The 16,135-nt window shown below is 43.2% G+C and overlaps 1 protein-coding gene across 1 annotated transcript in view; it reads right to left on the bottom strand.

Moving 5' to 3' along the window:
• The window catches only part of SLC24A3 (solute carrier family 24 member 3), a 545,985-nt gene that overhangs the window by 48,455 nt on the left and 481,395 nt on the right, over nt 1-16,135 (bottom strand). Inside the window, exons 7-8 of the mRNA XM_054574120.1 lie at nt 11,750-11,824; nt 2,685-2,710 (exon numbers count right to left, since the gene is read on the bottom strand). Coding sequence (XP_054430095.1) covers nt 2,685-2,710; nt 11,750-11,824 — 101 coding nt within the window. The remainder of the gene's footprint in view (nt 1-2,684; nt 2,711-11,749; nt 11,825-16,135) is intronic.

Here is a 16,135-nt window from a genome sequence, read left to right as displayed (position 1 = left end):
CAGAGCTGGCTGTGACCAAAGAGATGCAAGGTAGAAAGGTGTTAAATAAAATGACATAGCACATTCTTCCTCTTTTTTACCTTCAATCCAAACTTGATGGCTGCAACTATAGCAGCCACGTTGGGACTATTAGGAAAAGGCAAGAGAAAAGCATAGCCATTGTACCACTTATATCTTGGGTACTTGTTATGTAAGATAAGTAAGCCAGTATTTCTTTAATCTACTGTGGCTGGTTTTTCCTACTACCTGCTACTAAAAATGCCTTCTGAGTACCAGTTCTTGGCCAGGTGGCATTACTGGAGAATGCCACTTCAGGAATAGTGAAGGAATCTAAACTGTGTATGACAGAAGTACCTTGTCCTTGTCTGTTTGTATTTGACTAGGCTCATTTCCTACTAAAGAGTACTCTGGTCTCCAGTTAATCACAAATTAAATTAGTTTCCTTTAAAAAATTTGGGGTAGTTTGGTTGCCTTCCTCAAAATCTCTAGACAGACTGGAAGATTCTACAACAAGGAATGGAATTTGCTGTTTACAGTATTATTGAACTATTACTGTGCTTTAATTGCACAAATTGGGAATCTGGCTTTAAAGGAGAAATCACCTCCTAGACACACCCTTTCAGCAAAGTAAATGCTTGTGGTGGTTAGGTAAAAAGGTATGAGATATGGACAGTGAAAAATATCTTAAAGTTCAATATAGTTTGTGTTCAAACGAGAAGCTGAAATCCTTGAAAGTCCCAAAGCAGTTATGGGCTGGTGATGCAGACTTTAATTTCTCAGCCTTACTCACATAAAAAAATGTTTTTCATCAGCCCATCCGTATAACAACAACAATTACATAACAGGTTGGCATCTGGAAATAACATGCTGGTGCCATGAAGCGTCCCCCTAGTTTCTTCCTGCAGCTATGCCTATCCATGAGTGATGAGTCAAACCCACCCAGGCTGAACAAAACACACTGAGGAATTTGCAACTCATTTATCCATGGCCCTCTTACTGCCTTTCTCATGATTCAATGTATGGCAGCCTTGCTGTTCAGGTTGAGGGCCCCAATGACTTCAGAACCTGGGCCCTTCACTACAGCTCGGGGTTCTACCCAAGGATGGGGGTCGCCTGACATCACAGAGGGTTCAGCACTGGGAATGAAGAGGAAATAGACCATTCCTTTCTTGTTCCATACCACCTAAAATATCCTAAAGGAGATTTGAAGGCAAGGACTGAAAAGAGCTTATCATGAACGCTGCTTTCATCTCCCCTCCATGGTTTCCATCAGCAGGGCCAGGGAGACATAGACAAGGGAACTCCACAAGACAAGCAATATCCTTGCTTAAGGTGTTTCACACAAAGCAGTAGAAAATTTCTGAGATCGACTGTGATCATAATTTGTTTGTCTTTATCACGGCAGCAACACGGAGCAACATGTAAACACCTGCTGTTTGCCAAGGCAGAGCGGTGGCTGTGCTGACCATGCCATCAGCTAAAGCCATGCTTCTGCCCGTTTTCTTGTGCCACACTTAGGGACATGGGGAAGAAGTCTCCACTCCATCTTGTGACCACGTCCCACATGAAGGTCCTCCCTGACCTCTGACCTGCTGTGCTCCTGGATGTCTTGATCCCTTTCAACCTGTTGATCACTGTTACTCCAGGAGGACCTCCTTATTTTTAATGGGTCAATATAGAGATGATGTATCTTAACGCAAGTTTTCCCATCTGCCTCCTCCTCACCCTTCCTGGTCAGACAAGAAAAAGTATCTTAATACTTTTTCCTGGCACAGTGTATAGCATTTACCATTAATGTGGTAAATTCTCTCCCACCTCCATATTCTGAAAGTCATAGACATATCTGAAGACACAGAGATGCCACCCTAACAAAGCATTAGCAATTATTTTGCCGAGAATGAAGACTGGTGGACCCTGTACTTCCTTTCTAGTTCATTTTTGAGTTTTAAATAATACAGCACCATACCTATGTATTCCTTAGATGTTATTTCACATTATTCTACCTCTACAGATCAAATATTTTTTAAATGTAGTAAGAATTCACAGAACACCTAATTTCAATTTCCATTTCAAATATATTTGACTTACTCAGAACTCATCTTAAAAATGGGGATTTGCAGAGTTGGCCTAAATGCAAATGTTCCCATATGTTTAATTTGGGCAACTTTTTAAATGTATCTGATAAAAAAAAAATCACTGACTTCTCAGAGCTCTAAGATCTTCTGGAATGTCAGGCAGAACTTTAATGAGTTGAAGTTCACTGAAGTGCCTCCATCTATGGTTCCTAAGGTATATGTGGTATTGATAGTCATGGTATTTGGAATATTTCAACAGGGTGTGGACACAATTTGAAAGATGAGTCAAATCTTAACCATGGTCTAGAAAATGGCTGACTGCAGAAAAGCACAGCTATGTCACACCATCTAACCTGGATGACAAACACATCTAGATATCAGGATCCTGAATGGAAGTCCATCACCCTAGTCTAAGGGGAAAGATCTCTGCTCTGTGCAGCTAATTCAATTTTTCTTTTTTATTGAAGTGGACAGAGGTTCCCCAGAAATGCTAGTTATTCCAAACTGCCATGACATTTCCCTTTGTTTTTTAAACACTGACTCTGGTCTTTGATATGTTTGGCTGTGCAACATAGCATGGAATATTGGAAGGGAAACAGAGGTACTTACCAGGAAACTTGTTCATCATAAATGAACTGTGAAAAAAAAAAGTATAGATTAGACACACGTGTGCAAGTATGTACAAACATGCATGCTTTACGACTGTCTGCCCTCATCGCTAGCTTGATGAGAATGAGAGCTGGAACATGAAGCCCCTGTGGGTAAGCTTCCCCATGTGCTGGTTTAGTCTGTGGCTGGTATTTGTGGAAGGAGGTGTTGTTGGCAGATGGGGTGAACAATGATGTGGAAGGGAGAAGCATTAGATCATCCCATCCTTCCTGCAATTTCTGTCCAACAGCAGATCATGACCAGCTGTGATGTAGAGCAAGACGCATTGTAGAATTTTAAGTCTGGCAGGGATGTAGGAGCTTGGTGGGTGCTTCCACACATTAGACATTATGGGCCACCTGTAAAATGTGTGCATGGCTCTATGCACTGTATAGCACCCTCAAGCTTTTATGCAAGAATTTGGACTTCTTTGTATTAAATATTTTTCTTTCAGTAGACCTATATTTTGTTTCCTTAAAAGAATTTATTTTCAAAGGAAATTTTACATCACAACCAGAAGTGGAAGATCAGTACCAGTTTCCACCCCATGTAGAGGGTAAAAAAATAAATGCAGTAACAACAGTGATTGAGAATCTGGGCTGTCCAGGCCCTGGGCCACAGGCCTGCCTATCTATAAAGAAGGAGGTTAGCAAGGGTCGAGCAGTGTAAGACACACAAGTATCAAAAGGAGACTTCTCCTGATCAGTTAAGATCCAAAGCGAATACACAACAGGATTGAATTTATTTAAACCCTCATCCATATATCATCTAAAATCATTTCTCAGTTTTGGGCAAACAAATTGGTATAATTCACGTTTTTTGATTTATACAGGAAAACAGCCACAGAGAACATGGAAAATTTTCTTGGGGTTGCTAAATTTGCTGCAGGGTTAGTTCTAGAATTCAGACCTGGCTTTTATCATAGAGTTTGCTACATGACTTCTTTGCCCAGACAGCTCATTGTTGAAACTAAATGGGTGCACCTGTATTTGATTCAAGCAGGAGCTGAGGGCTGGTCACAGCTTTCTTTTTACATTCGCTGATATGACTGCCTTGAGTATGATCATGTCTGAGGGGTTTTTCGTTTAGGGGCAGTGGCCCAATGGGAACTCTAAAGTAGAAATTTGCAGGACAGCCTGGGTGTAAAGCATCATTACTACAAGGAGACGATAAACTCAGCTAATGATGTGGGCATGGCTTCAGTCCCAGAGATGATAATAACCATCAGTTGTGAGAGATACAGGGGAAAGAAACACAAAGACATGCAACACATAGGGTAGGGGCACTAAAAAGACCTCCCTCCAAGGATCCCGAAGGTGTTGATGGAGGGATGAGGAGAAAGGAGTACACTTATTTGTAACTTGCTTAGAGATATGGAAAAAGATGTTGGCTTTATCAGGCTAGTGACTCTTGTTGTTATCAGAGTCAATAAACTGACATTTGGATGAAAATGTTAAACTCGAATGGGAAGAGGATTAAGGAAATGAAAGAAGCAATTTCATGACCCAGGCTGGATGGTATGGAATTCACTCCCTGGAAGGCATTCATAGCCGCTTTTGTATAATCACTAGCCTGAAGAGATTTTTTTTTTTTTGTCAAGAAATCATGGAACAGAACAAGTAATTTAAGTTGGAAAATGCTTCCTATTAATTGAAGTTAATTTAATATTAATCTTGGGCAGTGGGCTGAAAAAATCAATTCATAGCCCCTTAAGAGAGCACAAGAGGCTGGTAAAGAGTTTATTAGAACACCAATTTAATTTTTGCCTGTCAGGGAAGGCAGGTGATACTCTATAATATGAAAGTGGCTTTTAGAAAGCCGTTACTATGTGGGATCTGACATGTGGGGGCACAGGTCAATACCTCTTTAGCTATTATTTTAATAATCATATAAATAAAAGAAAAATCTGAATGGGCTTAATTGTACAAAGGACCCCAAACTGAGAATAGAATTTACAGGGAGCACAATAAATCAGAGCAATAGTGGGGCAAATTTGAACAACACTGGACAAGATACACAATTAAGGACAGAATGCTGTGGTCTGAAGTACAGGTGATACCTATGGCTGGGACAGTTCAGGGTTGGAATATGGTTCAAGGAGGTGGATAGAGAAAGAGAAATGCAGAAGTTCTCACCAGAGCACTAACAAATATTGATGATCTAGAAAGCTTCAAATGACTGATACAGTGATGTCTTACCCCTGACCACTCAGAGCCAGGAGGCCTTAGCTACCCTGTGGCTAATAAGCAAATATAATCTAGATTTTATCCCATTACTTTAAGAGGACTTAGTAAAAAAAACAAAACAAAACTGAGGGGCCTACAAAAGAACAATAAAATGGATAAAAGGGACCAGAAACCAGGCCTTTTCTAAGTGGAAGTCAGCTTGTTCATGGTGAGACAGGAGGTGGAGAGCATGTTATGAGCTGCCTCTGAGCATCCAGTGGCGTTGGTTAGAGGAGGCTGACCTGTTGATTGTCCCTTGGAAGACTGCAAATAAGGAAATTGGCACTATTCACAGGACGTTTCTTCAGGGGAGTATATCCTTAGGAAGTGTTGTAATCAGCCTGTCTGAAAATCTTAGAATGACATGGACAGGAGACTCGATGTTGCTGATGGTTAGAAGGAATGGATTTGTTATTCCTTAGAGATTTTTACTTTATTTAATTCTTTTAAGACAACTATTGAATGTCCTTTTGTACCTTCATGCTCTACCTGTGAGTAAAATAAGACAAAACAACTTTCCACGTCCCTTGCAGCCGTATTACTGGGGTAAGAGACCACACGAAATCATTTTTAAATCCTGCCTGAAACAAGAAACCTTGCCCCAGTTCCACCGAGTAACCACTAGATGGCGCGCATGTCACAGCTCTCAGGTCTGTCTTTCTGCTAAGGCAGCAAGGTTGAAATGAAGTCAGTCCAACTGCATTTTGCAGTTCCATTAAATCTTGCGGAAGGAGGGCAAACACTTTAAGACAGACAGCCTCCCGAAGGAGCCTTTAGCTAACCCACTGCTGTCACAGGGCAAGGGGAGGTTCTGGAGGCAGCTCCTGCCTGGTTCTAACTTGGGGACAGGTGGTTCCCTCAGCTTATGCCAACACTCAATCCCCAGGATGTGTTGAAGTTGAGGGACCTGCTGGGTTTCCTTCAGAACTGAACCACAATTTTCCCAGTTGGATTTTTGGAAACCAGCCTTGGGAAAGAAGTCCTTTTTGTTCTGCTGGTTGAGTTTGGGAGTCTGGAACTGAGCCTACCCTCCAGTGACCACATGTGGGTAGTGCCAACTGATATGGCGGGGGCGCGGGGGAAGGGGAGTCCCAGCTTTGCTGCACATGGTTGGTCAAAGGACCTGCTCTTTGACTGACCAGTGGTTCATCCAAAGCTACTTTTGGCTTTGCCTGGAGCTTTGCATGTATTCCACAGATGAACTAAATGGGAACACAAAGGAGTGAATTTGAAGAAACACTCTCTTCCTTCAAGCTTCAGAGAAAGGACTGGGTACCATGGAAACCAGCTTTTCAGTCCTGGTGTCTGTTCTAGAATCCTTCCAAGAGAGATAGGCTGACATCGGCAGGTGGATCTGTGGATGTCAGAACAACCCAGGGGTCTGCTAAGGGAGTGGCACATTTAAGATGGAATAGTGGGGAGAAGATGAGACTGGATTCGCCCGGGTATGTGGGCAGGAGTGGAGAGGCCAGCTGGGCTCTGTGCAGGAAGGCAAGTAGCTGTCTCTGCAATGCATGTCAATCCCTGGGATTGCTTACTGTAAGCTGTAGTCATGGAACTGGCCACATTACTGAAGCTAAGATTTCTTACCTTATATTATAATCACTGGCACTGCTAGAATTGTAAGCAGTGGAAATGATAGAAAATCAATGCCATCATTTTCTTTCAGGAGACTGAAACCTTGGCAATCTCCCCTCCCTTGCTGAAAATGGACACCAACTCCCCACCAACTCCTACTCGACTATGTGTAGATTCCCTCAGATGTGCCCAAATGGAGTCCTGAGTTCCTCAGCTTCGGCGACCAGAAGCGCAGATAGCTTAATCCATGGTGATTCCATCTGGGGAGAAATCAGATGGGATATACTGGACAGTTGCTGCTCCACACCAATATGGTTTACACTTGAAGTTAAACAGGAGTTGCAACATTAGGATGTCTTAGCAGGCAGACTTGATGGTGGTGGGGCTTCACGAGAGTAAGAGGGTGATGAGCCAGAGAGGCAGAGACATGGACACCAGCGGGGGGGTTAAGGACAGTCACCAACATGACTCTAAGATGTCTTTTCTTTCAAAGAAAGGGCAAGATAAGAAGATTTCTGGGTTATTTAATATTAGGAAAGATTTCCAGGAGAAGGGTGGTGGAAGCTCTTCCCATCAGCCTAAATGTAGAGTTAAGTGCAGCAGATAGTCCTCTCTAATGGTGGATATTGCATGGTAGATGAGGTAAAATCAGGATGATTTCAAAAACAGAAAGAGGCAGATTTTATTGGAGGGAAAATCCGAATTCTTTGCCAGGGTGGTGTAGATGTATCATCTTAGATACCTGCTCTGGAAAACCTGACCTTTGGCAAATCCCTGAATTTCTGGAGCCTCAGTTTTGCCATTGGTAAAATTGGGCTCCTGCAATAGCTAGCTTGTATAGCCATGAGTACTGAACTGGAAAATCATTGACAGGTTCCACATAACACTCAGCCCTGTATTAAGTATTGAGGCTATGCTTATTAAAACCTATAGATGCTGTGAGAATGTAGGTCTATTTTATGTGGATGAATTTGCTCTCTATAACTGTGCTATCTAATATGATAGGCACTAGCCACATGTGGCTATACAAATTTAAATTAATTAAATCAAAATTTTAGTCTCATGGTCTCACTAGCTGCATTTTGAGAACTAAGTTCCCACATGTGCCCAGTGGCTGCTGTACTGCACAGTGCTGCCTAGGCCATGTCTGGAAGCTGGATCACTTGAGTCCTCTCTCTTTGTTCCCATAGAATCCCCTCCAGAGGGAAGAATGCAATGGGTCCTCCAGAGAGACAGAGGGGGCAGTGTCACCTCCAATGAGCCTCACTGCTGTGCTAGTGCTCAGGGTGCCCTGGGGGCCTCCCAAAGACCCTCTCTAGGTGGACAACACTCCTGAAACTGGGTCTGTGAGCCAATCTGTTACCCCAGACCCTCAGGCCTATCTGCGCCATAGGAGGTTTCCCTTCGCTTGAGGCTCACATCCCCAATCTCAAATAGAAATGAAGGGTAAAAATAAAGTGTTCATTTTAGGGTAGCTGTTAGACTGAGGATCTAATGAATCATTTGCATTTATGCAAATTACACGATTATGTAAATTACAGTAACATTTCAATAAAAGAGACTGTGGGGCTTCCTGGAATTTTGAGCAAGGATAGGACTGGGAGGCTGGAGCTGTCTGTGGTGGAAGTTATTGGAGGTAACTACTGGGGGAGGGAGAGAAGCAGCAGGAGGGACTGTAAGGATTTGGACACTATTGGGTAGATGCACACACGGGCAACTTCCAAAGAGCCCAGAATGCTCCCAGGTCTAAAAAGGTGACACTTGTAGAGGTCATGGGGCCACATCCCTGCCACATCCTGCTTTTCCAGAGCCTGAGGCTTCACTGCAGAAAATATTACCAGGGTAAAGAGGATACTTGATGGGGCTGGGGAAAGGCTCTGAGACACACACACTGTACATTCATGAAATTATGGCTGCTTTAGATAATAATATATTCTTAATTTCTTCTGCTTCCTCCCTACAAATGAAAACAAACACATAGAAAATAGCACAGAGCAAAGGGTGGGTGAAACCCAAAGACCAAAGTGAACTGAGTCCCTTGCCTCTAAGTTAACTGTTAAGCTCTTGTTGGTTTCAGAATGTACACAGTTGTTTTGCTCTAGTGGTTTTCCTTTTTGGCCAGGTCCATTCTGCATAAACTTACAATTTAGCTGTTTCAGAATTCAGGTAATAATGACTCTAATATTAGCACTCCCCTGCCCCAGTGGTCATGAGCCTCTCTGGAGAAGTTATCTTTCCTTATTTTTTGGATCCTCAGGCCCTGTGGATTGTCCTCCTGGCTCCTCTGCTGAGTCTGAAGGACGGCTCCCAGGGGTGTATATAAAAGTGGCATCTGGTCTCATTTAGTCCAGACTTTTCCTCTGGGTGAATGAGCTCTTCATTTTATCACCTCAGGGGATTGGCAGTTCAGTCTTCTGAACATTTCAGAATCACAAAAAGGGGAAGAGGGTAAAAAAACAAACAAACAACCCTAATAGTTAAAATAAATTGTTCAGATGTTTGATAATTATTTGTGGATAGAAGGAAAGGCTTTTAAATACAGGAATTTTAAATGCCTATTACATGGTCCTGTAGAGAAGCTTAGTATTATATAAGGAAGACGAGAAGGAAAGTGATTTTGTTACCACGACATTAGGGGAACATAGGAAAAGGGGAATAGGAAATCTAAACAAAAAGATGCAGCTTAGTCCTGGGGCATGGAACAGATTTGGGAGCACTGAGAAAACTCTATTGTAAAGAGACACTAAGTGCTGAGTCTTCTGGGTAGAAGACCATTTTACTCTTCATGCTGGTTTTAAGTTTCATGTGAAAATGGCCCCATGAATGAACAGCTGTCAGAAATTCAGACAACCAAGCTGCCACTATGTCTTGCTTTTGAGAACCTCAAAATTTATTCTAGAAATGATCTCTGTCATGCATCAGAGGGCTACCCAGAGGAAATGGTGCCCAACAGTATTTGAAGTTCAGTTTCTCAAAGTGTAGTATGGTGCTGTGGGCAACAGAATTATGGAAAGAGGTGGAGATCCTGAGTAAAATGCAAATCCCTGGGTTCTATCCTAGAATCTACTGAATTAAAATCTCTGGTTATGCATTTTAAATAAGCTTTCAGGGCATTTCCAGTGCATACTGAAGTTGGAGGAACACCAATTAAAGTAAAAAGAACCAAGCCCCAAGAACCCAAACTTTACCTTTTCCATTACTTCATAACAGTGGAAAAATGTGATTTTTCTCAAAATCACAAAATCTAGCTTTGACATCTGATCTTTAAACACAGGTCACCTTCAAGTAACTGCAAAGAATTGCAGTGCTGCCATCTGAGGGAAACACAGAGCTGCTGGCTCCCTGAGTGTTCAGTCTGCTCAGCTCTGAGATTTGCCCGTGCAGGTGGGGCTAGAAGATGGCTTTGCCCAAAGGCTCTGCTTGGGCGAGTGGCACCTGCAGCCTGAAGACGCAAACCCGCTTCTCTTTCTCACATGTCATTAGCAACAAGTACAGCTGTTTCATCTTGGACGTGTCCAGATGAATTTCACACAAGACAAGTTATTTCCCACACAGACCAGGAGGTGTCTATGCTGAAAACTGAGAAGGAAGCTGACACTGGCAAACCTGCTACTGGGAGTGGACATTGCCACATCTGTGCTCTGGACCGTGCTGGCCGGGGCTGTGCTGTCTCATCACCTTGTTTTTCTGAGAATGATCATCTGTTTCTGGAGTTCAGCAAAAGTAGAGAGCTGCATTCATGACCCTAACCCCTAACCATGTCTCTCTAAAAAACTAACTTTCAGAAATTATCTTAAAATACCCTACAGGTGGAAGAGCACAGTGTACTGCTGACAATGCTGCAGTGTTTGAGAGATCTCAGTTCCGTGAACGGAGCCTTCTAGATTTGGGGTGATCATATCTTTTCCACAGGTAATAGTTGAGAATAAGAACTCAGAGTCAAATGTGTCCTTAAGTTTACTACCCAGGAGCTAAATAGCATCCTCAGGTCCAACATGAGGTCTCTGAACCCTCCACTCCTTGGGGTGGTTCTCACCCTCCCAATTATCAATGGCCCTGGAATGAAGGGGTTGTTGCTTTAACCCAAGATCTTTGCTGTGACCTGTAGGCAAGAAAACTAAGACCTGGAGAGACTGATTTCTCTGTGGCCACTAGAGCTCATTAGGTGGGGGCTGGGATGGGGTGCAGCAGAATTAGAGGTCAGATCTCCCAAATCTCATTTCTCATTTCAGTTCTTTCCGATTTGCTGCCCTTCTCCTGGATAGCTTGGTTGCCAAGCTAAGGGGTTTGGTTAGTCCCCATAGGTGACCTAGAGCCACTAACTGTTTAAACAAGAGACTGCTGTTTACCAGGTGTTCTCTGTAGAGACACTACTTGGAGCACTCTGAGCACTGACTGGAGTTGGGGGGTAGGGAGGGATAGGGGAGGGGCAGTGTCAGTGATACTATTCATTGCAACATTGACCTGGGATGAGCTGTGACAGTTCAGACCAGAGATGTAAAAAGCTTCAACTAAAATGGCTAAAGAGGGACACACTGTGGAGATTTTTGTGAGATAAACATCCACAGGACAGTTAAGCCAAATGGATATAGTGGCAGTTGGAGGAAAGATCAGTTTAATCATTCCCAGATTGGGTGGCAGGATAGGAATGGGGGTTGAAATATAGAAAGAGAGCTAGTTTTGGAGAATTGTCCTAAGTTAAGAGACATGTTGAGTTTGGGACATGAAGATGTTTAGTAGAGAGTTGTTAAACCATGACTGGACCTCAGTGCTAAGAACAGAGCGTGAGGGTGTCTGTACAAATGTGGCAATGACAATGGGTGCTATAGGAAGGACACGGCTGTTCTGGGAGAGCAAACAGAGTGAGAGGGAGAAGTCCAAATCCAGGGATACTGATGATGAGGGGAGTCACAGTCCTATGAGGAAAGTGAGAGGTGGTCAGTGGGATCACAGAACAACAGCAGGGGCTCTGATGGAACCAGATAAGCAGTTAACACTCCTATTCTGAGCACCAAGCCATTAGGCTGGGGTGATGAGTGATCAAAGTAGCTGGAAGAAAGAAAGACTGCCTCTATGAGTAGACATCACGTCACTCATTTATCACCAGGCACCTTGAACCTGCTCCATGCAGAGGAGCTGCACACGCCTAACGCCGAGTGGTGGGAAGGATGATTGGGAGTTCAATATGAGGGAACTCAGGTGAGGTATCCATCACACACTTACCACGATGAGTGCGACCACAGACAGCGTGTAGTAAATCGAATCCCTCAGCAGACACCAGGAGGAAAGAGCTACAACCTGAAGGAAAAGGGGGAAAAGACAGTAAGAGGTAGGACATCTGACTGTGTAAAAGGAGAAAACATAGCTCCTGGTGGCTTCAGCCAGTGATGAACCTGAAACACAGCCTAGTATTTCTGTCTCCTGTCCTGGACCAGTCAATCTGCCAGTCAATATGAATTTATTGAAATTTTGAGGCATGTTAGTCTGGACCTTCTGAGAAACAGTGGCCAAGATGGGATTAAATCTGCAATAGTTTTATTAGTGGGAGAAGGCCATGAGAGAAAATGGGGAAGGAGTCGGGTAAGCTGGGAGTGTCTCCCCATGTGATTTGGCTCTGACCCTGTAAAGGAGAGAGAGGAGGATGGATGGAGTCTGAAAGGTTCAGGAAGACCAAGGGCAGCTTGAAGAAGGTTCAAGAATACCAAGGGGGACCTTTGGTGCACAGTGATGTGTCAGAGGAGTCCCATGTCTCCTGGGAATGGGTCAGCCTAAGCATCCCTAACATCCCATAAGGGGATGGGATAAGCAATCTTATCCTGTATCCTTGTCAACACCCTAATGGCTACCACAACTCATGCTCCTGTATGGAATGAAGGCCCAGAGCCACCCTTCAGCCGGGGCATGCGCAAGCCAAACTGGCATTCCCATCCTGGCCCTCTTTTCTCATCTCTGTCATATGTTTGGCCTAGTTGGCACTTGACCCTGGTTTAATCAGATTTTTTTAAAGCTCAATTTGCATACTGATTTGGAGAAAATGTTGTTCTTAGGCAGTTAGAAGGTGTCTCTTTATAGATATGATAGCTCTGCTGAGCCTATGCTGATAAGCGTATTGCTGGAGGCTAAGGCAGCCTTGGCAGCTGTGTCCAGACTTCCTGTAGGGAAGGAGGCCTCTGGGCATGAAAAAGGAAGGCAAAAGGGCCAGGGATGGGCATTGCACAGAGGAGAGTGTGGGGGAGGGTAGGGAGCCAGGGATGCCAGAGTAAGATCCTTATTCTGAAAGAAGAGTCATTTCTCCTTGTTATGGTCTTCAAAATCTCCTTTTCAGGAATATCTAGCATGCTTTCTTTGCTTTGCAGAGTAGGTCCATGTTGGCAGACCCTCACAAAGAAACAGGAGAGTCCGCAATGCTACATCAGAGGTGCTTCCTGGGATATCACTCACAACTTATTCCTGCCTCCCTAGGAAAGTGTCAACTACCCCATGGCCACAGGACATGTCTGGCTGCCTTTGCACTTGGGGAGGTAAGTGAAAACAAACAAAGCAAATGTCAACACTCAGCTGGACCAATGGCAGGCACCACACTGAACCAAAGACAACAAGAAAAAGGGATCGAGGGACAAGGCAACCTTTGGTGCCTTTCTTCTCCCTGACTGCTGTGTCAATCTATAAAGAACAATCAGGCAAAGTTAAACCAGAGGAGGCTTTCTGGATTCAAGTAACATGAAAGATATGACTTAAATAGAACCATAAATGAATAATGAGTCCAGTCTCTTTTCATTAACACATTCTTCCATTTGTGATATGGACATTTATGTATTTTCTGTTGCTAATTTTGCCTTATTAAGTTTCCTATTTGCAGACCTAAACTATAGATGATGGGGCTGTCAAGAAGAGAACTGGTTCTAAAAAAATCACTTCAGAACAAATACAAAACATTTTCTTACCCTTTTATCATTCTGTCCTTGTATTGTCAGCTCATTTACCAGCTACAGAATAGATTAAATTAGACCAGATTGTTCATTTTCCTGCAGGTCACAAAAGCTTGTGAATATTTACTCAATTTATTGTAATTAGGCAAATGGACTTGAAGCATGTGGCAAATATCAATTCTGAATTTCTTTAAAAATCACGGGGGCTTTTAGTTGAAGATAGCAGGTTGAACACAAACTATTACCTTTGTCCTTCATTATATCATAACAATATAATAATAAGAGGATTTAAAAAAGACATAAACCTGAACTTCCGGCCAAGATGGAGGTGTAGGTAGACACATTTTACCTCCTGGCACAACCAAAAGGACAACAACAAATTGAAAAACAAAAAATAACCAGAACTGCCAGAAAATTAAACTGTAGGAAGACTGACAGCTGAGGAGTTGAAGAAGAAATAGTCATCCGGACTGGTAGGAGGGGCAGAGACAGGCAGCTAGTGCAGAGAGAATGCATGGCAAGTCAGTGGCTGGCAGACCTGGTGGTCTCACAGCTGGGGAGTGAGTCAGACCACGCAATCCAAGTTTCCAGTGCAGGAAAAGAAAGCCTCAGAACTTGTGCTGTAAAATCCTGTGGGGGATGCGGCAGTGGGAGAAACTCCCAGCCTCACAGGAGAGTTCATTGGAGAGACTCACAGGGTCCTAGAATGTATGGAAACCCACTGATTGGGGATCATCACTAGAAGGGCTCAATTTGCTTTTGGATAGCAGCGGAAGTGACTGAAAGCTGAGGAAACAGCACTGTTCCCTTGCGGACCTATCCCCCACATACAGTGTTACAATGCAGTGACCTGGGTTGCTGCGCCCTGGTGAATACCCAAGGCTCTGCTGCTTCCAACATAACAGGTTTGCTGAGACAAAGAAATATGGCCCAAATGAAAGAACAGATCAAAGCTCCAAAAATAGAACTAAGTGATGAAAAGAGAGCCAACCTATCATATGCACAGTTCAAAAATCTGGTAATTGGGATGCTCACAGAAATGGTTGAGTATGGTTGCAAAATAGAGGAAAAAGTGAAGGTTACGCAAAGTGAAATAAAGAAAAAATGTATAGGGGACCAACTGTAAAGGGAAGAAAACTGGGACTCAAATCAATGATTTGGAACAGAAGAAAGAAATAAACACTCAACCAGAACAGAATGAAGAAACAAGAATTCGAAAAAACGAGGAGAAGCTTAGGAACCCATGGGACAACTTTAAATGTTCCAACATCTGAGTCATAGGGGTGCCAGGAGGAGAAGAAGAAGAGCAAGAATTGAAAACTTATTTGAAAAAATAATGAAGGACAACTTCCCCAATCTGGTGAAAAAAATAGACTTCCAGGAAGTCCAGGAAGCTCAGAGAGTCCCAAAGAAGTTGGACCCAAGGAAGCACACACTGAGGCACATCATAATTGCATTACCCAAGATTAAAGATAAGGAGAGAATCTTTTTTTTTAATTGTTCTAATGCATTTGTCTCCATTTACCTGTCACCACTCTCCCTTGCCCCACCCACCCTCACCTCCCCACCTCAATCCTTCCCCACCTTGTCCTTCACACCTGTTCCTTGATCTGACCCTTCCCTTTCCCTTTCCCCTCCTCCCTCCCTCCCTCCCTCCCTCCCTCCCTCCCTCCCTCCCTCCCTCCCTCCTGTCCTTGTCAGTTTCTTCTTTCTTTCAATGTTGCTAGCCATATTCTCCTTGCCTGCTTGCTTTGCTGGTTAGGTTCCACTTATAAGTGAGATCATATGGTATTTGTCTTTCACTGCCTGGCTTATTTCACTTAGCATAATGCTCTCCAGTTCCATCCATGTGATCGTGAAGGGTAGTAGCTTTTTCTTTCTTTCTGCTGTGTAGTACTCCATTGTGTAAATGTACTATAGTTTTTGATCCACTCATTTACTGATGGGCACTTAGGTTGCTTCTAGCACTTGACTATTGTAAATAACACTGCTATGAACATTGGGGTTCATAGGTTCTTTTGAATTGGTGTTTTGGGATTCTTAGGGTATAGTCCCAGCAGGGGAATCACTGGGTCAAAAGGCAGTTCCATTTTTAGCTTTTTGAGGAAATTCCACACTGTTTTCCACAGTGGCTGCACCAATCTGCATTCCCACCAACAGTGTACTAGGGTTCCCTTTTCTCCACAACCTCGCCAGCACCCATTATTTGTTGATTTATTTATGATGGCCATTCTAACTGGTGTGAAGTGATATCTCATTGTGGTTTTAATTTGTATTTATCTGGTGACTAGTGATGATGAGCATCCTTTCATATGTGTCTGGGCCCTTTGTATGTCTTCCTTAGAGAATTGTCCGTTCAAGTCCTTTGCTCATTTTTCAGTTGGATTGTTTGTTTTCCTGGAGTGGAGACGTGTGAGTTCTTTATATATTTTGGAGATCAAAACCCTGTCTGAAGTATCATTGGCAAATATATTTTCCCATACGGTTGGCTCCATTTTCATTTTGCTGATGTTTTCTTTAGCCATGCAGAAGCTTCTTATTTTGATGAAGTCCAATTTGTTTATTCTTTCCTTTATGTCCCTTGCTCTAGGAGACATATTGGAGAAAACATTGCTGTGTGGGATATCTGAGAATTAAGGAGAGAATCTTAAAAACAGGAAGAGAAAAGGAGACAGTTACC

The sequence above is a fragment of the Pteronotus mesoamericanus genome, unplaced genomic scaffold (genome assembly GCF_021234165.1).
Source record: "Pteronotus mesoamericanus isolate MK-2021 breed Mesoamerican mustached bat unplaced genomic scaffold, CSHL_Meso_final contig_25, whole genome shotgun sequence".
Classification (NCBI taxonomy): Eukaryota; Metazoa; Chordata; class Mammalia; order Chiroptera; family Mormoopidae; genus Pteronotus; species Pteronotus mesoamericanus.
Note: the sequence above shows the minus strand (reverse complement) of the source record. Positions and strands in the feature narration are given on the sequence as shown.